This window comes from Coregonus lavaretus, assembly GCF_964263955.1.
Source record: "Coregonus lavaretus genome assembly, chromosome: 17".
NCBI lineage: Eukaryota > Metazoa > Chordata > Actinopteri > Salmoniformes > Salmonidae > Coregonus > Coregonus lavaretus.
Window position 1 is genome coordinate 15,863,282 of NC_140004.1, and position 20,569 is coordinate 15,883,850.

A 20,569-nucleotide genomic window follows, 5' to 3' on the forward strand; every position below is an offset into this window, starting at 1 on the left:
TTTACTCAACAGTACATCAACAGTACATCTCATTTGTTCCTGTACAGGAAAAAAAAGAGGACTGAGCACGCCCCCATTCTCATCGACGGGGCTGTAGTGGAACAGGTTGAGAGCTTCAAGTTCCTTGGTGTCCACATCACCAACGAACTATCATGGTCCAAACACACCAAGACAGTCGTGAAGAGGGCACGACAAAGCCTATTCCCCCTCAGGAGACTGAAAAGATTTGGCATGGGTCCTCAGATCCTCAAAAAATTCTACAGCTGCACCATCGAGAGCATCCTGACTGGTTGCATCACCGCCTGGTATGGCAACTGCTTGGCCTCCGACCGCAAGGCACTACAGAGGGTAGTGCGTACGGCCCAGTACATCACTGGGGCCAAGCTTCCTGCCATCCAAGACCTCTATACCAGGCGGTGTCAGAGGAAGGCCCTCAAAATTGTCAAAGACTCCAGCCACCCTAGTCATAGACTGTTCTCTCTGCTACCGCACGGCAAGCGGTACCGGAGTGCCAAGTCTAGGTCCAAAAGACTTCTCAACAGCTTCTACCCCCAAGCCATAAGACTCCTGAACAGCTAATCATGGCTACCCGGACTATTTGCACTGCCCCCCCACCCCATCCTTTTTACGCTGCTGCTACTCTGTTAATTATTTATGCATAGTCACTTTAACTCTACCCACATGTACATATTACCTCAACTACCTCAACTAGCCGGTGCCCCCGCACATTGACTCTGCAACGGTACCCCCTTGTATATATAGCCTCCCTACTGTTACTTTATTTTACTTCTGCTCTTTTTTTCTCAACACTTTTTTTGTTGTTGTTTTATTCTTACTTTTTTGTTAAAAATAAATGCACTGTTGGTTAAGGGCTGTAAGTAAGCATTTCACTGTAATGTCTGCACCTGTTGTATTCGGCGCATGTGACCAATAAAATTTGATTTTATTTGATTTGATTTTGTTGTACATCTTAAAGGGGCAATCTGGCATTGGCAATCTTTTTTTAAATTACTTATATACCCATTGATTCTTGAAGAATACCATATACAGTAAGAACCCAAAATATAAGCTTGTTTTACTCCATTGTTTGTAAGCAATATAGCCCCAAAACATGGTTCGATTATTATTTTGATATCATGGACGGTCAGTCTGTGCATTCATAGCTCTGTCTATGAATTTGACAGTGGTTACATGTAGGGCTCCCGAGTGGCACAGCGGTCTAAGGCACTGCTTCTCAGCGCTGGAGGCGTCACTACAGACCCTGGTTCGATTCCAGGCTGTATCACAACCGGCCGTGATTGGGAGTCCCATAGGGTGGCGCACAATTGGCACCGCATCGTTGGGGTAGGCTGTCACTGTAAATAAGAATTTGTTCTTAACTGACTTGCCTGGTTAAATTAAATTCTCCAGGCCCAACTTTGTTATTGTTTAAACTGCAGATTTCTTCTTTAACAACCAGAAGAACATTATGGAGATTCAAGGGTCTTTCAACCTTGACAGTACAGGCCTATCAGTGTCCACTTGGCTTTATTGGCCTGTGTCCTTTCTGCCACGCTCCTGAAGCGTGCTTTCTCCAGGTGTGGTCCTCTCCCTCTCTTGTCTCCCCCCTCTCCACATCTCCTCACTCTCCCTGGGGGAGCCCTATCATCTTGTTCCCCTTGACCCTGGCGCACTCTAGCCCCGCTGCCTTACGATAACAGTCCCACCATTCCTCACCCTCCGCCAACTGACACACTTTCAGAGGGATCTAACCTTGTTCCCTCACATTTCTCTGATGCCTCTGCCATTTCCTACAGTCCATGCTCCCGAAATGATCTCTCTCTCTCTCTCTCTCTCTCTCTCTCTCTCTCTCTCTCTCTCTCTCTCTCTCTCTCTCTCTCTCTCTCTCTCTCAATCTCTCTCTCTCTCTCAATCTCTCTCATTTTCTCTCTCTCTTTTATCTATGTCTTTATCCACCCTCTCTAATTATTTTTTCCTACCTCACTTTCTCCATCCCCCTCGCACTCTCTTCACTTGTATCTCTCTCATTTTGGTGAGGGGGTCAGCCCTAGCTTTGACGTGTCTCCAAGAGTAACGTAAATGGGTTCAACCTAAAGCACAGGCAGGTGTCATGTGGCTAGTTAAATTAAACACCAACACCACCACTGCTACCAACAAATTCATATTACAGTAAAAGTATACATCGGCAAGGCATTGAGTGAACAAACTTGACAAATGATAGTGCAGTTGGAGAAGGAATATGTGCATGAATCCCAAAAGCTTGTTATGATGAAACCCCTTGGCAAAACAAGTAAAGATGTGTCATTTCCTTGAGGTTGTCTTTACATCTTAATCAAAGCAGTAGTCCTCCCCTAAGTCTGTGGTACTGTGCTCTTCTATCTCAGCTCTAACTCTGTGTTTATCAAACCTCTGGCTCTTATCAAAGAGATAGGATATTGGACTTTTAGTTATGATAAGATAAACCTGGCTCAGAGGGTGGTATTTCTAAAGGGCAGCTCCCGCTATGGTGGGCCAACGAAAACCTAACGCTGCCAGGGCCTGCAATTAAGATCTCTCAACCCTCTCCTGACTGGGAGCTGCACAAATAATACTATAACCATATTTGGTTCAGAATATTTTGGTCTTGACAATGATAATGATTTTGTGACTTTTATAGTGTTATCATAATGCATTGAATTGTGTATACTGCATTTGTCTTGGTATGGCCAATTTCTCTATTATGAGTGGTATATGCAAATAGTGGTATTGATGGGAGTTGCTATTATGTTAGGTATACACCATCATATTCAACACAATCCACGCATAGGATACATTTTCCCCTTCATACGCTTTGCATGATATGTCTCCATTGAAAGGGACTCCACACCCCCAGCCTTGAGTGGGCCTGAGAGTGGAGGTCAGTCAGTGAGGGAGGGGATCCTGTTAGGGGAGAGAAGAGGGGCTGCTGCTAGAACAGCCTGTCAAAATCCCCCCGCCTCGCCTCACTCAGCCTTGAGTAGATAAGTAGGTCCTCCTCTGCCCATGGCCCATTCCTGGGCCGGATCACAGACATGATGCAAGCAGCAGCTCTACTGATAACCATCAATCAATCTCCAGATAACCTAAAATGGACCATGTCACTGGCGATCGTGTGTGTGTTTCGCCTCTATCTCCTCCTCTTCTCTGACTATATTAAGGACGACATAGAGATTAATTGCTTTACATTTAAATATGCATTGCAGTTCCCTATAGCCTTAGCTGGTCCTGTCTCTGGCCCTGCATTTTAGTTACACCCTAAATGTAGATTATCATAATACATGTTGTCTAGATACAGATCTTTCTCTCTCTAATTTGACATGCAGGAACAGTTTGTTTTGTGTGTGTGTGTGTGTGTGTGTGTGTGTGTGTGTGTGAATGATAGGCTGTCTCAGTCTGCAAAACAAATTAGGCTGGGTGTTGGGGGATGGGTCAGGGACACACAGATTAGGACCATCCAAAATCTGCTGACTGGCTTCAAATGCCAGAGCGAGAGTGTGTCCCTAAAACCCTAGATGTACATGTACATGTCTTGGTAAGCTTAATACTTTCAGATAGAATGATCAGATAGCAACTGTCATTTTTTTTATAGCAAATAAGCATCATACCTAAAGGAAGCATAGAGACTCGTCACACTGTTCACTATCTGTTAAATAATGCTAGACATGACAACAATCTCACAGTTGCATAACGTTCACATTTATTTGGTTTCAAGTCCTAACAATTTCTAAACATGCGTTTAACACATATGGATCACATTTGTCACAGGTAGTTAAAGTAAGAAAAGCAGAGGAGAGAGGTTTTTCAAAAGATTTAAAGGGATACTTTGGGATTTTGGAAATGAAGCCCTTTATCTACTTCCCCAGTCAGATTAACTTGTGGATACCATGTTTATGTCTCTGTGTGCAATTTGAAGAAAGTTGCTAACTAGCGTTAGCGCAATTTCTAACTAGCATTAGCGCAATGACTGGACGTCTATGGTAACAGCTAGCATGCTAGTTGTTGACATTGACTTCCATTCATTGCGCTAATGCTACTTAGCATTGGCTCGTTAAACTACCTCTAACTTCCTTCATACTGGATGCAGAGACATAAAAATGGTATCCATGAGTTCATCTGACTCTGGGGATCCCTTAAAGTATCCCTTTAACGAAGAAAAAAAACATGGCAGATAAAAATGTAATGTATTTAATCTGCATATCCAGTTGTGCAGATTCAATGGAAATACTTTAAGACGTTGTTCCCTGAGATATGATATGATTTTATCTACTCTAGTTGCCCCATTGTGGGCTCCTTAATAAGGAGCTTCCATGAATGAATTGTAATAACACTGAATAAGCTTGTAATAACACTGTTATAACAGAAAACCATTCACCATTCATTGTTGAGATGAGTGAGGAAAAGCATGTTAACAACAGGATATGGCAGAAGGGCCAAAGTTACATTCTAATTAATAATCACTCACAAGCAGCATTTTAAATATCAAACATGATACTGCTCATTTAACCCTTTTAACTCTTTACACTTCGCATTTACATTGTTTGGTACACACCATCTTGAAAACTATATAAATATAGTGAATGAACACAATACATTGATTGGAATATCATACTGGGTTATATGATGCTATATAAAGTGATCAAAGAAACACTGATTCACCAGTAAAATGGGAAGTATTGATAAAACGACCACAGAAAAGTGAACAAATGGTAACCGCCTAAGGCATGTGAATACATACAGTATGTCGAGATTCCCATATAAATTATTTGATATGGTAATCAGGTGTGGTAATGATTGGTAATGTATGGTCATGATGTGCTAGTAGCTAAGTCATCAGTTTCATCTGTTTTCATTGATCACTTTGTGTGATGTTATAAACTACATGATCGATCACAGAAAGAAGTGGTCAGAGTAAATGTAAACTGGCAAGGTGGTCAAACTGACTCCCACCCACTGAGGGTGAGGCTAGTTTGTCCTGAGGTAGCACGGAAAAACATATGAGGAAACATTTACATGCAAAATAGGTAACAGTGAGAGGTAACTGGATGAAATAAGAGACACAAAATAACATAACATTGGTGCAATGAAACCAATAAATAAGATATTTTTTTTTACATTACCTGTGTGAAGGTAAGCAACGTGATGACACAAAAAAAGAGGTAGTATCAGTATAGAAATTGCAAATTACATATCCATTATCTGTAAAAACATTCCAGAAAATAATAAGAATGATAATGAGTTTGTATTACAAGTATTTCAAAACATGACAGGTGTTGGCAGCAAGGCAGCAATGTGACGTTTGATTTGAAAAGAGACCGCAAGGAAGAATCTGCCACTTAGGGTCCCTATATTCATGTATGATGGCCAGAGTGACACTGTATGGCAGCAGCAACACTGGGCTAGGGTCTCAAACACATGTCCCCTAAGAAGTTCTGATCCCTGAGTTTAAGAGTGCCATATGCACTGAGCCCCCCAGACCAGTGGCTGGCTGCTCCCCACCATGACTACTGGCACACCTCAATGTTCTCTGCTTTATTCACAGATGGTCAACTGAAAGAGAAGTAGGAAGCCACAGTGTGTGACTACCTTCTAATATCTGAGTTGAAAACTCCACACCTCAGACCCAAAGGACACTGGGGAATACAGTAAAGGCTTTGCATGTGAAGGATCATGCATAAATATGCATAATATTTACCGGTTTCACAGGTGCCTGTCTTCTGCTGAGTTAATTCACTGTCTGCAGATATCATTTTATTCATCAAATCTGTAACATGTTTTTGGTAATAGTAAAAGTGATCAATCCATAAACATTTTTGAATTGTAATATCACTACCATAAACACTATATTATTTTGGAACTCAAGTTACAGCAGAGACAAGGGAATGAGTTGATAGAATCACATCCAACATCCATCAGAAAGAATTGTAATGTAAATGTAAACAAACACGGTATAGCCTCAAAACATTGTTAAAACTATAATTTATATAATGGATGGCCAGTCCTTGCATCCATAGCTCTGTCTATGCATTTGAGAGTGGTTACATTTCTCCCATCCCTCAGCCTTTTACCAAAACTAAGGCGGGGTGACACTTTGTTATTGTTTTAATTAAGGATTCTAGCTTTAACAATAACATTGAAAATGTATAAAAACAAAACATGGAAAGGTGGCTACTTGAAAACTACTGAAACAAAGAACACTCCATTGGTGAAAGTATTCAAAGGGTGGTTCAGGGCATGAGATAGTACAGTGCTAAAGGAACGTTCCACCCAGAGATGCATCATATGGGGATGATTTCTGTATTTTGAAAGTTACATATCTTGAAAACTTGATTGCTGACAAGCAACACATTTTGGCACTATGTCAACAACGGACAAATGAAACAAATACCAAAAGATAGTTTTTGGGTGGAGTTTTCCTTTGAGGCTAAGGTAGTACAGTGTTAAGGCTGAGATAGACAGACCAGGCTAGACCTACAGTAGACCTGATAGTTGAGGTTATTTTGAGTATGCTCAGTTTGGAAAAGGGACATCTCTGGCATTTCTTCCCTGTCTCAGACCACCTTCAGCCAAATCAGCTCAACACTGAACTGGGAGCAATGGTTCACCAGTTGTTTTAAATCTGTTCTGCAAGTCTTATAACATGCCCTTAAAACCAACACATTCACTTTCATGAAACAGAAAAATATTTGAAAAAGAAAACACTTTCTAAAAGGACCTACAATGTCCAGAATCCTACGACTACAAATCCTACAAGTCCATCAGCATAGTGATCACTGAGTAACTCCTGAATGCAATACATAATACTCACTTTACCCTGTTTAAATACAGGTCCAAAAGGACCTGAGAGAGAGGAGCATGCAGGGTGGGCACTTTGCCAAGGTTATGGTCAAAGAATGTCTCCTGCCTTACCACAGCACGCATAAAAGAGAGTCGTTTTAAGGGCTGCATTGCCCCAAATTATTTTGAAACAATGGTTGCTGTGAAACAGCTAAAACTTGAATGATCAAAAAAGACACTTCAAGTGGTTGAAATGATCATTTCATACTTAGAAAATAAAGAACCTTTTTCTCTGTATGTTTTTTTTAAAACAATGTGCATATCTGTCTCAGATGATGTGCAAGCTGGAAGTAACCTCTAGTCTGTCCAGATTAATGGACAAGCCCCTAATGTCTCCTCTATCTCTACTCTTTTACAGCCAAAAATTTGTCACCTGAGCATTCTGAACCCAACACCGTCTAAAGATGTAGTAGTAAAAATGAGCAGGCCAGCATTTCCTTCTAGCCTAACTGTGCGGACTGGACCACCAACCCAATGAGCATGTGCAGAGGCTAAGGATTGGGCAAGGGAGTACCAGTGGAGGGCTAAAAGTTGTATGTCTGGAGCAATAGATGGGTGCTACATGGACTAGGAGGGAAGACAGTGGGGCTTTTGTCTGTGGTGTTTCAGCGTTAGGGGTTAGAATGGGAACCAGCTATACTGTGTCTGTCTGTCAGCAGAAGGTCTCCCCTCTGGCTCCGATGCAGATTGATTCATTTCTTATTCTGGTCCTTCATTGATAAGAAATCATTACATTGAGCTATCGGCTCATCACACATCTATGGGTGCTGCTTGAAAAAGCTTTGCATAACACTTTGGTCAACAACAAAAAAATCAATATAGCTAATAACAAACTTCCCCTGCAATTCAATTTGTTCTGCAGTCTATGATTGTAGAAAATACCCGTATGCTCGATTTCTACGAAGATCCCACAATCCCACTAAATGTCACCTCACTGAAAGTCTAGGAATGTTCAAACTGACCAGCCCATCCCTTACAGGATGTCTGTCTGTGGGTTCTGTAAGAGAGAGTGTGTGTAACACAGTATAGAAACATACTACAAGAATTGGGACAATACACCAGTACTGAACATTCATTTGCTGATTGCAGGGGTGAATGCTTTTCTATCTTTGGTTCAAAATACAGCAATGCGTTTGGTCAATTTCATGGTAAAGGCCTACTTACCAATCTATGATTCAGGAGTTTAAAGCATTTACAGGGATTTGATTCAGACTGGGCAACTCTTCATTTCAAAACAGTGAGAAAAATGTACCTGAAAATAGCAACAACATCTTCCTGAGGTAGTCTCAAAACACTACTAATTTATACCCGCCCCCATCCAAATAAAATAAACCTTTCAAATCTAGTTCTAACAATGGCAACACCGACACATTGAGCAATCGGATACACACTTGTAAACTCCAAAGACCAATGCATCTATGTGCATTTAGTTTGTACAGAAGCATGTGCACAGTGTAAATCAGCATACATTCAGCTCTGTCGTGTAATAAATATATAGAGAAAAAAAAGTTTTTAAAAACTAGCTGCTTGTCACATTCACAGGAAGGAGGACCAGTCCCTTGCCCTGTCCCCCAGGCCAGCTCTGAGTAAAGGGGCGGTCCTAGAGCCAGGAGGGCGGGGCTCAGTTCCCAGGGGAGGTACCCGTAGAAGTCAGACAGGGGGAACTTCCTGTCCTGTAGCTGATTAGGCTGGATTTGCAGGAGTGCAAGACTGCTTTGAACAAGAGGGGGAGCTGTTCCAGGGGAACATTCACCAGCTTGCCTGGAAAGAAACATGTTTCACAGGGCGTGAGTACAGAACAATTATCCTATCGCCTACTTTGTTATGGACCTTTACATTAGCATTTCATAATACACCGCCCGCCATGCCAATCCCTGATGTAATAGATGCCCCAACTTACCTGCCATGAAGCGGATCTCTGGCAGACACATCATGATCTCAGGGAAGCGTTTGGGCTGGTGAGGGTACTTGTACTCAGTGTAGTCCTGACACACGTACCAGTAACGCTTGTTCAGCTGCTCCAACTGGGAGATGTTAGTCAGACCACGGATATCTGCCCAACAGACAGGAACACATTGAGGAGAGGACATTAGCTACTGTTCATGTATGTGTGATGTTTGTATCCTTTTTATTCAATAAAGCATCTGAGCAGCAGAGCCGTTTTAAAATTCCTGTTGGAACAGTGCTGTGTCTGACTGTGTGCGTGTGTGTGTTACCTTGGTTCAGGAAGTTGATGGCTTTCATGCAGGCATACTCCTCGTTGCTGACCTTCAACTGGTGGAACTTGCGGAACAGATAGATCAACCTCTCCATCACCTCCATGCCATTCTCACTGAACCTGGGGGGGACGTATACAAAAACATGGTGAGATTGTGAAATGTGATACGCACGCACGCACACACACTCACAAACAACCCACAAAATCAACAAGACTACCAGCTCTCGTACACACAGCTACAGAAGTGGAAAATCACAAAGAAATAAAAAGTGAAGGGAGAGTAGATTCATGATAATGTGAGAGTTGATTAAATCATGACCATACTAAGAAGATGAGCAAAAGGGGGAAGAAGTGGATTATGCCTGATCCACTACAAGTGATTAAGGACATTAATCTCTCTGACTAAACATTTCCTTTAGCTTTAAGGATGGAGCATGTACTTAAACATGTCAAACTGAATAACTGAACTCATCAATCTCTATACCCGTCTCTACAGCTCCTCTTAAATCTTGATCTCTTTAACTATATCTTTAGTAAATGTGCCTACACACCGTTTAGCACTGCCTTAGTAAATCAGACACCTTCTCCTTGTATGTGCAAACTGCAGGCAAATGGGCCATTGCAACACAACCCAGTCGTAAATCCAATAGAAAATTAGGAACAAGTGTGCCAAAAGGTCAGATAATTCTGGTCTGATTTACACACAACTAAGCCCTCACAGTATTATGGCCAATCTGGGACAGAGGGACAGACCTGTATTTCATAATGGCCCAGACAGTGCTAGCCACAGTCCTGAGGAGTCGTCCACTTCACGGGCCAGTTCACTGGCACACTTCCAAAACCAATATACCCCGATGTAATGGTAGAAATATCATAGCCTTTATAGATTGTGAATCCACAGAGTGGAACGGTGGTCTCCGTAGGAGACTGTTGTTGCAGAAGGAAACACAACTTCAATTTTGACATCATCCCTTCTCTTTAGAGCCATATTCAGCCACCACACCTCCCAAAAATACTACAATAACATAAGTATAGGTAAGCAAACACTATTGCCTTCTAACCTCTGATGCATGAATGCCTACACAAAAGCAGAAGAGGAGGGTCTCCCAGCTAAATGGTCTCTTTCCATACAATGATTCCAAAATAAACCTATGAACACAAGGCCAGCGGTTATGGTTAACCCTAGTATCATTGTTTAACCCTAACAGTGATCCCACTGTCTGGCAATACTCACCCTTGCAGCTCGTCATCAGAGGGCGTGTACTTGGCGGTGACGTCAGCCAGGTCTCCAAAGATCTGCGCACTGTAGATGGTGAGGCAGGAGAGCAGGATGAGTTCCTGCCAGGTGGAGCTGAGCAGACAGGTGTAGTCCTCGATGGACAACTCACAGAAGAACGGCAGCTTCTTGATCCACGAGATTTGACGGAACAGCAGCTCGTCGGCCAGACGACACAGCAGTGCAAACAACTCCACCTGAGTCACCTTGTACCTGACAGGGAGACAGAGAGGCATGGATGTGAATATCAACAGAATTCATAACAGCATGCTGTTCATATTATTGTATTGGGCCAGGATTTGTAGCTGACCTGGTCACATGGTCAGAAAATTAATATTGTAAAATGGAACACACATTTCTAAAACACATTTCCAAATAGATGTCTGCTGGAATTGGTAGATCAAAAACATGCCACAGTTTGAGTGCTCAGCAGATATTTCAGGTTAAGCAGGCCTACTCACCCGTCCTCTATCAGCATGGGGGTGGCCAGTGGAGCCAGGTCCTCTGCAGCAACTAGCTGCAGCACCAGGGGGTGTGACTGGGGGTAGAGGCTGCGGGGCTGGGGGGGCAGCAGGCCTGACTGGGCATGGTAGCTGAAGAGGTGAGGTAGCAGCTGGTATGGGGTGTTCATGGGGGTGTTGATGTACTGGTCCCTGAGAGCAGCCGTGTAGCCACCATTCATCTCTACAGAGCGACTGGACAGACAAAACACAATGGTCAAACACACTAACACTTCAGACATTATGGAAAACACAGTAGAACTGTCACTGCCGCAAGATACTTCACTCACAATAGTCGTTCAATTACATACTGTACTTACACTAAATGCCAGAAATTATACTGTTCTGGTATCTGGCAAGTGTGCTCATGTTGTTGAGATTTTATTTGATAAATAACTATTTCTGTGCATTTCTAACATAATCAGAGTACATGGCTGATATAGATAAGTTGATGTTTACACAGAGAGAGACTAAAATAGATACCACCACTATATTTGGCCTTGCTGCTTGTAGATATACACTATGCATGTCTCCATAGCAAGAACAGCAGATACTGGTATGAATTCATTGTACAGATATCACTGCTAAGTCTGAATAGATCGCATTCAGGCATTCTTCTAGTGGCAAACACCTTACTAACTTGGCAATGGGAATGTCAGGGGCAGTTAATTATTTCATAAATGGACAAACTGTTGACAATGGCTACGATGCGCCCTCATGTAGACAAATTGCTAACTCACTTGGATGACAGAGTGGATGCGGGTGATGGCTGGTTGCCCTCGGAGGCGCCATTGCTAGGGGAACTGTGGTCACTACTGTCACCGTTGTTGCTCCAGCTGTGCTCCGGGAGACTGGCTTCCTCCTTAAACTCCTGTCCCGACATGATCCGCTCAATCTCGTCATCTGTGATCTGAGAGAGAGAGAGAGAGAGAGAGAGAGAGAGAGAGAGAGAGAGAGAGAGAGAGAGAGAGAGAGAGAGAGAGAGAGAGAGAGAGAGAGAGAGAGAGAGAGAGAGAGAGAGAGAGAGAGAGAGACAGAGAGAGAGAGACAGAGACAGAGACAGAGACAGAGAGAGAGAGAGAGAGAGACAGAGAGAGAGAGAGAGAGAGAGAGAGAGAGAGAGAGAGAGAGAGAGAGAGAGAGAGAGAGAGAGAGAGAGAGAGAGAGAGAGAGAGAGAGAGAGAGAGAATATGTAAAGAGTCATGGCATTGGCAAGTCCATTAACTATTATAATTAATTCCCCTGGGTACTTCAAGTCTTTAGCTGTTAATACTACAGCATTGTTTTCAGGCATCTGAATGGATTAACATAGCACTGTTGTCCAGGGTATAATTATCCTAGGACAACTTGTTCCACAGAGGCACAAGGACACACCATGCACATGCGCACACACCCACCCACGCACACAGGGGTCATTCCACCTCAAAAAGTTTCTGTTGTTAGAAACAAATAAGATTAGTATCCCTGCAACATTATATTGTTGACATATAATTTCATCACTCAGAAAATAAGCTAATTGATTGCACCCAAATTGGCCATTTTAATTTATAGGATTCATATAATATTTAATAAATATAGTACCTAACATCTGATTTGGACCAAACTTTTTTCTAACAATGAGTTAGACATGAGGAATCCAAAGAAATTGTCAAAAGCCATTCCTTATGTCTTACTCATTGTTACAAAAAAGTTTGGTCCAAATCGGATGTTAGGTACTATAATTATTGAATATTATATGAATCCTATAAATTAAAATAGCCAATTTGTGTGCAATCAATTAGCTTAATTTCTCAGAGATCTAATTATATTTCTACTAAATAATGCTTCCGGAATGCTTATCTTATCTGTTTCTAAATACAGACACGATTTCAGAACAATCTGAGATGGTGGGTGTCATGACTTGCTGAAATGACATAGAACGACCTACATCTTAGCTATACAAAATTATATTTGAAAAGCATGGCTAATCCTTCATTTAATGTTAATGACATAGATTGAATTGAACACTGTAAATAATGACTGGTGCTGCAAGCAATTGTGGATGCTGATTTGCCCGATTATCTTGCTTAAAGCCAGCTAATGAAATTATAAATTAATGTGAGCATGAAATCACTGTCAGGGATGGGTTCAATTCCATTTCTATTCATTGCAGTTCAGGGCAATGCGTTAGAAATTACCAGCATTTTTACATAACAATTCGTAGTAAGCAAATGACATTTAAATGGATATAAATAAAATGTATAACAATTCTGAAATATCAAATAGCACAGTGAATATTTGCCTGGACAGGTCCAATGCTTTTGTTTCTCCCTCCTGGCATCCCATCTTCCCTGATTGCTGGAAAACACACAGAACAGCCATAAGCATCACAATAAGAGGAACAAACTGTATGTTTTTTCTTTAAATACTATGTTTGGGTTTCAAGACATAAAAACACCAAAGTACAGTACAATTCCTAGGGAGGTTGTCATAGCAACATTGGAACTCTCCCTGGTGGCTGCTCTGATTGTGCCACAGGAGATAATCAGGAAAGAGTACAGTAAAATGTGAAAGTTCACCTACACAGTCAATGCAGCAGAGGGCACTATCTACATAACTACAGAGCTGGGCGGTGTTGCGAGTTGACAAGAGAGTGGGGTATTTACTAGTTAAGGCTGCCACAAAGTCATAAAACCCCTCTATTTCTACAATTTATCTTCTTAAAATTTGATGTTAAACTTTAGCCTTAACCCTAACCCTAACCACACTGATAACCTTATGCCTAACCTTAAATTAATATTTGTTTTATTTTCATGAATTTCTACAATTTTGACTTTGTGGCTGTGCAATATATTCGAAACCCTCAAGGAACTCTTACAATGAAATCTGTGGTTCTAGAACAATCTACTATGGTTCCAGTACAGTACATTCAGGTCAGCATTCTAGGCCTCTGCATGTGTGGCTCTCGTCTGCTCGTCACTCTTGCCTCTTCGGTGTCCTCTTACCTTTGCGGTTCATTCCCATCTGTAGACACTTGAGCAGGCGGCAGTATTGACAGCGGTTGCGCTGCTTGCGCGACATCTCGCAGTTCTTGTCACGGCTGCAGCGGTACACTCGCTTGTTGCAGATGCTGCGCTTGAAGAAGCCCTTGCAGCCCTCGCAGGAGATGATGCCATAGTGCAGGCCTGTGGCGCGGTCTCCACAGATAAGGCAAACACGCGGGTCTGCTGCAACATCTGACAGAAGAGACAGAGTGACTTGTTAGAGCAGAAGACAGAAAACCAACAGACACCTGCCACATATCATATCCACACATCACAACATTCAAAGTACATCAATGACAAATTGGACTTAATAAAGAACAATGTCTAAGGAGAAAATGCAGCATGATCAAAATTGTGCTCGGATCTGAAAAGAAACCCATTGCCATAAGTCCTCACCAAGCATATGTATCCTACAGCTCCAACCATCGTCGTGTAACTTAGGGTAGCCAACAAATGTAACCAGCTGGATGTTAGGAGGGAGAATAGGCACAGAGAGTGCAGACATCTTGAATGTTTTATTCAGTAGGTCTGAGCAGAGAGAGGACCAGGCTAAAAGACACACGCTGGGCTGCCTGGTGATTTGCTTACAGGCTCTCTTTTCCCTTGGACACAGTGGCGGCGTCATTTCAACTCTTCAGTGTGTCTATAGTCTAACACCACTCGGTGAAACCTGACTAGATTCACTCCTCTTTCCACATAAGCCCACATAAGGTCTAAATCTCTCACCGTGAGCGTAACACACTGGAATTTGTGACAAGGGAATTTATGTTTGTTTAAATATATCAGACCAACTAACTGTTAATTATTCTCCAACTGCACAGGCAGCCAGTGGCACCTTAAATGGGGAGGACGGGCTCATAGTATTGCTGAAATTGAATAAATGGAATGGTATCGAACACATCAAACACATGGTTTCCATATGTTTGATACCATTCCATTCACTCCAATCCAGCCATTATTATGAGCCGTCTTCCCCTCAGCAGCCCCTCAGTAGGTTCATATCACAGCTGTCTTCCTTAGAAGATAAACACAGTGCAGACCAGAGCCTTTACATTTTAGCCTTAACCTTGTTTCCTCTAAGGGTATATGGTGCAGCTTTTTTGCTGAGAGTTTCAAAATGTGAAATGTTGTTAAGACCAAGTGAGGGCAGTAACTTGGAACACATGTGCTTGGGTAGAGGCTAGAGGGAAGGGCAGCCTTTGAGGAAGTAGTGGAACAGGATGTCCAAATGAAGCACATTCAAAAATAGTTGGTTAAATTACACAGTGCTCTGAGTTTAAGGTTAGCCAGCAGATTAACAACATGTGGTGGCCACGAGAGACCCAGATGTGAAAACAGAATAAAGTTCAAAACACCTAGCTTACTACAGTCACCCTTATCCCCAAATACCAATACCACTGATGCTAAATAGCTTTTGGCTTTACATTCATCTCTATAGAGTGACATTTCTTGCTTGCATGTGTCTGTGTGTGCATACGTTCCATTGGGTATGTGTGTTGGAGTTTGGATCATAGAGAGATGTATTTAAAGCTAGAATCCTTAATGGAAACAATAACAAAGTGTTCTCTCCCCACCCCTGTTCTGCAAAAAAGCTAAGGGATGGGGCTGGAGAAATGTAACCACTCTCAAATTCATAGACAGAGTTACAGATACAAGAACTGACCATACACGATCCCAAATGTATAGTGTTAACCATCTTTTGAGGCTATACAGTTTACATTTACGTTGATTACAAACATTGGAGTAAAACAATCTTATATTTTGGTTTCTGATCGGGTACTATAGAGTTGAACTAAGCTCATGAGGCATTTATAGTTTATATTCTTCAAGAATCAATGGTACATGTAATTCATTTACAAGTCCAAAAAGAGATTGAGCAACTAAGGATTATAGCTTTACATTGAAGATTTACAATCCTCTGTGAACTCCTGACATTCTTAATTACTTTACTAATCACCACAGAAACTGCACAATCTGCAGACCAGCACACTTTGAGGACACCAAACTTTAAAAAGCTGTTAAAAATCTTAACTGGTATAATCCCCATCTACCTCTAGGCTAGATAATAAAACACTATGCGGGCAGAGAATGAATTAGACTGAAAACCTACATTCCCTACTCTCTGCTGTCCACAGTTTTAGTGCTACCCTATCGATCAACCCCCGTCCACCAACACACAAACACACACACACCTCAACCCCCGCACCATCCCCCCTCATAAAAGCTCTGAACAGATGGGTTGACGCCATGGTTACAGTGAATAGCCCAGCAAAGCAACGGCTGCCAGAAGAAGAGATAACACACAACAATCCAACCCTTACTGGCTTAGCCTCCTAATTATGATATCAGTTAACAAGGCAGCCCATCCCAGTTTCTGTTGGTCAATCAGCAATTACATGGGGTTTGTTGTCCCCACTTTCTCATCATCCATTACTAAGTAGGGAGTGTGCTTCAAACCGAATTCCCCAAATAAAGTAACATCAACTGGTTCATCCTGAAAAACAGGTGACCACTACTGGGAAAATATAAACAGTCAAGTTATCAAAGTGAAGTTTTACAGATCAACATGGGAGACTGCATTAGGAGATTTCGTAAAGATATAGAGAGAAACATCCAGAACCCTTGTCTTCACCTCCATTGTCACCTATTACACCAGGATTAGAACTGGAGTCCATAAAGCACGGACACACCGGTAGCGTTTGCTGGCCGAGAGTACTTAGCACCTCTGAGTGCCAGCCATAATTTGCAAACTGACTGCAAACCGATTCTACATGTAGATTTACATGAACATGTCACTAGTCAGACGCCCACCGGCGGCGGGTGATCCCGAAAACACACCCCACCGAGCAAACGGCGAGCGAACGGCAGCGTCAGATCGACATTTGGTGCAGTGTGTGCGCTCCACCGGCGGCCGGTGGCACCTTAATTGGGGAGGACGGGCTGATAGTAATGGCTGGAATGGAATACATTGAAAGTTATCGAACACATCAAACACAAGGGTTCCATGTGTTTGATACCATTCCATTCACTCCCTTCCAGCCATTATTATGGGCCGTCCTCCCCTCAGCAGCCTCCTGTGATGCGCTTCCATAGTTAGTGAGCGCACTGAGAGCAGACTGAACTACTTTCCCTGGATTCTACCAACAGTGAGTAATGAAGACTGGGTTGTTGGTCCCATAACCCAGTCCTGAAGGAGACTGGTGAGAACTCTGCTATAGTGGGCCTGTTTAATGCTACCTTCTCCTGAACCCATAGATTAACCCTAGCTGCTCTGAGGTAAGTCTCTTACCAACGCTCTTTGGTCAACCCATACTTCACATGGCAATGAACCTTCCCCTCATACAGGCTCTTCCAGTCATGGACTAACCCATCAGATATAAGAGGGAGTCATGGGTGCAGTGATCTAAAGCAACAAGGTCATCAAACCCATGCCAATCCATACTGTTCAAAGGCTTTCTTTGCCTTACACATTTATTATCATCAGTGCTTGACTTGGGATACTGCTTGAGCTCCTGTTCCTCTTATAGAATATTAGCTCAAAAGTATTGTAGAGCTCCTGCACCTAAATATAAACAGAACCGGCCCCCAAAATGAGTCCCGGATCCTATTTCAGTCCAAATCAAGCACTGATTATCATGAACGTATGAGATTGGCCAAAAGCTAATAAAATGGCAGATAGAAACTTTAGGCCTCTATAGTATAAACCAAAACAGGTACTGTCTACAAGGGCACACCCAATGATTAAACAATAAACTACTACTACTGAGTGGTAACCTCATCTTCTATATCACTTAAATATAGCTGCAACCGAGTCAGACATAATCCTGTCAAATAGATGAGAGAGGTCCAATATGTCCATCCCTGCTCTAAGCATACTAGAAGCTGCAGTGTGCTTTCAGAGCCCAGGGTAAGTTTCCTCTTACTAGAAGGAGCAGAGTGGGCTTTCAGAGCCCAGGGTAAGGTTCATGTACTAGAGGCAATTAGCTGGGGAAATGTAAAGAAGTATAAAGCCTCTCCCAGATCTACTGAATGGTGAATGGAAGACCTCTAAAGCCCAATGGGATTACCTATGAGTTTTAAGTTCTGTCTCCTCGGGAGGCTCTTCTGGGGTTGTCATACTGTACACAAAAGGGTCACTCGGCTCCCGCCAATGGATTCAAATGTAATCCTTAGTCATTAACGTGAACATACCACCAACCTGAGAACAGTGAGGAGCTCTTACTCAAAACAAACTTGTTGAAGTTTGTAATAGATTATTTTTTGACACCACTATTATTTTTGGTCCATAAGGAACACTCATGTAATGACTGTCTTTCACACTGCAATACAGTTAACAACGTAATACAGAGAAACGTCCTGCCAGAAGTAACTCCAGAGTGCAGTAACAAACATATCTAAATAAGTATCATCAGTATGCTTTCACACACTACTACATATTGCAGCATGTAAGAACTTGATATCCTGAAAATGTAGATGTCCTATAATACTCTATTATAATGATTCCATATAAAGTGACTTTAGCCTAATTAAAGTGGGCTCTTGGAGCATAATGAGGACAAAGCTTGATGCTGAAGGAAGGGTGGAGGTATCAGTGAAGACTCAGCTTAAGGTCTAAATCAAGAGCCTTTCAGTCATTAAGCCACTGTTCTGTGTGTAATAGAATAACACCTCTACTAAGCCTGGCAGAAAAGAGGACAGGACCCACATACTTTCCCCCTTTATTTTAACTGTGAGAGCTCTCTCCATTCTCTTTCTCAAAATGGCCACCTGCATTGTCTTGCATATAAGCAGTGGCGGCTCCTGAAAAAATTCTCAGGAGGGGCAATTTTTCTGATGATTTAGGTGACCTACACACATTTTAAAAAAGATATGTCCAGCAACAACATGAAGACAGGGGCAGATTATAAGTCAATACCAGAAGCATTTATTGACTGATCTGGGGAGATGGATTCCAGTTTCTGTGACAGATTATAAATAATCTCTGATGCCTTTGTTATATTAGCTTTTGGTTGAATGTACTGTCGTAGTAAATATATAATGTTATAGCTTGGTCTGACTAAAATCTTGTGCATGACCCATTTTGTGTTGGGCGTTTGTTTTCAATCAATGCTGTTCCTATCCTATAACAATGGACAAAAGAGTCCTATCTTGTCAGCCTTGTCAGCAGGTGGCCAAGGACAACACCCACGCCATAGGTCTCTCAGTTCTTCCAACTCACGAGTTCTTGCTCTGAGGACACACACACACACACACATCATCACTGATAACACACACACACACACACACACACATCATCACTGTTAAACACACACACACACACACACACAAAAATCCCCTCTCTTTAGGCTGAACATTTGAAGACAGAGAAACCGACTCAGAGCCAATGCAACAGTGGAGGGGACCTCGCCCAACTCATCAGGACCAATCAGAAGATCAGAACTACTAGATTCAACCTACATCATTTATTGTATAAAATGTCTGCACACAATGTTTTCGGGGCTCTCTTCTCCCTAAGAGTTTGACGAACGAGTCCGTGCACGCGATTCCAGATATCTTTACCTCTGAATAAACTGCCTTTATTATACCATATCCACCCTGTCCAAAGTCTCTACTTGGTCTCAGTTCTCCAGTAAACTTGTGATTATCAACAGTACACAACGGTAACAAACAATTGGGGGAACTCACGGGGCAGATAGTAAGGTCGCAATGACACAGAAAGCAGTTCAATGTCGGGGTACAGAGTCGCTCTCTTACCAGGATCGCGGTCCGCTCTGACCAGGGTGAAGCCGGCCGGCTCCACTTCTCTGTCCGGGACTCTGTCATCCAGCCAAGTCTCCCAGCTGTATTGGGATTCCGCTGCCAGCAGCGTTTTCATTATTTAGTCCGTTCGTAGCGGGTATGTACACGATCAACAAGATCAGTCCAAAACCAACCACTGGAAATCCATGGTTGGCAGAATGTTTGTAAACTAAGTCTACAAATTAAAAACATAAAATAACGCCACACTGCAGGTCGCAACAGAGACGCTGCTAGCCGCTATTGTCTTAGTTACGTTCATGGTTACGTCACGTATGACGAAAGCGCGTAAGTGCAAGCCCACAGACACCCATAGAGAATGTATTGAAAGCTTTGAAATTTGAAAAAAATAGATTTTACATGACAGGCTATGAGAGACTTCTGGGCGATTTTCAACTTGACTGAAATCGCCCCAAAAACGGGCGGGGCCATTTGAAGCACGACTTTAGCCTGATTTGACATTTAGTGGCTGGCAGATCAGACGTGAACACTGATAACTACTGTTGCCGTGATATAATTGATTAGAAAAAAAATCCCTTCCTTTTCCCGTTTGGCAGTGCGTCGCCCATATCGCCCTATTGAACAGGCCGTCCCTGCATATAAGTTATAGATCGCACAAAACCCTGCTTTGTTTTGCTATTTTACTTCAAACACAAGCTGTGAGAGCATGTGAGAGATTCAACTGCCTTAAAGCATGTCCAAGATCACATAGGTTTACACCACGGAGAACATCCCTTCTGTAGGTTTTCAATCCAACCCCAGTTTTAACTGACCTGATTCAGTATATCAACCAGCTAATTATTAGAATCAGGTGCGCTAGATTAGGGTTGGGGCAAAAACCTACAGGATGGTAGCACTCCAGGAACATGATTGGAGAGCCCTGCTTTACACTATGGATCCTCTC

At 42.4% G+C, this 20,569-nt stretch overlaps 1 protein-coding gene across 1 annotated transcript in view; it reads right to left on the reverse strand.

The window, feature by feature from the left end:
• Positions 1-3,692: 3,692 nt before the first annotated feature.
• The window catches only part of LOC311144772 (nuclear receptor subfamily 6 group A member 1-A-like), a gene marked incomplete at its 5' end in the record, with an annotated part of 114,584 nt that continues 97,707 nt past the window's right edge, over positions 3,693-20,569 (reverse strand). The window contains 8 exons of the mRNA XM_084180877.1: positions 3,693-8,613; positions 8,753-8,905; positions 9,069-9,190; positions 10,305-10,559; positions 10,808-11,041; positions 11,587-11,756; positions 13,128-13,183; positions 13,831-14,061. Of these exons, the coding sequence (XP_084037003.1) occupies positions 8,474-8,613; positions 8,753-8,905; positions 9,069-9,190; positions 10,305-10,559; positions 10,808-11,041; positions 11,587-11,756; positions 13,128-13,183; positions 13,831-14,061 (1,361 nt within the window). The 3' untranslated portion in view covers positions 3,693-8,473. The remainder of the gene's footprint in view (positions 8,614-8,752; positions 8,906-9,068; positions 9,191-10,304; positions 10,560-10,807; positions 11,042-11,586; positions 11,757-13,127; positions 13,184-13,830; positions 14,062-20,569) is intronic.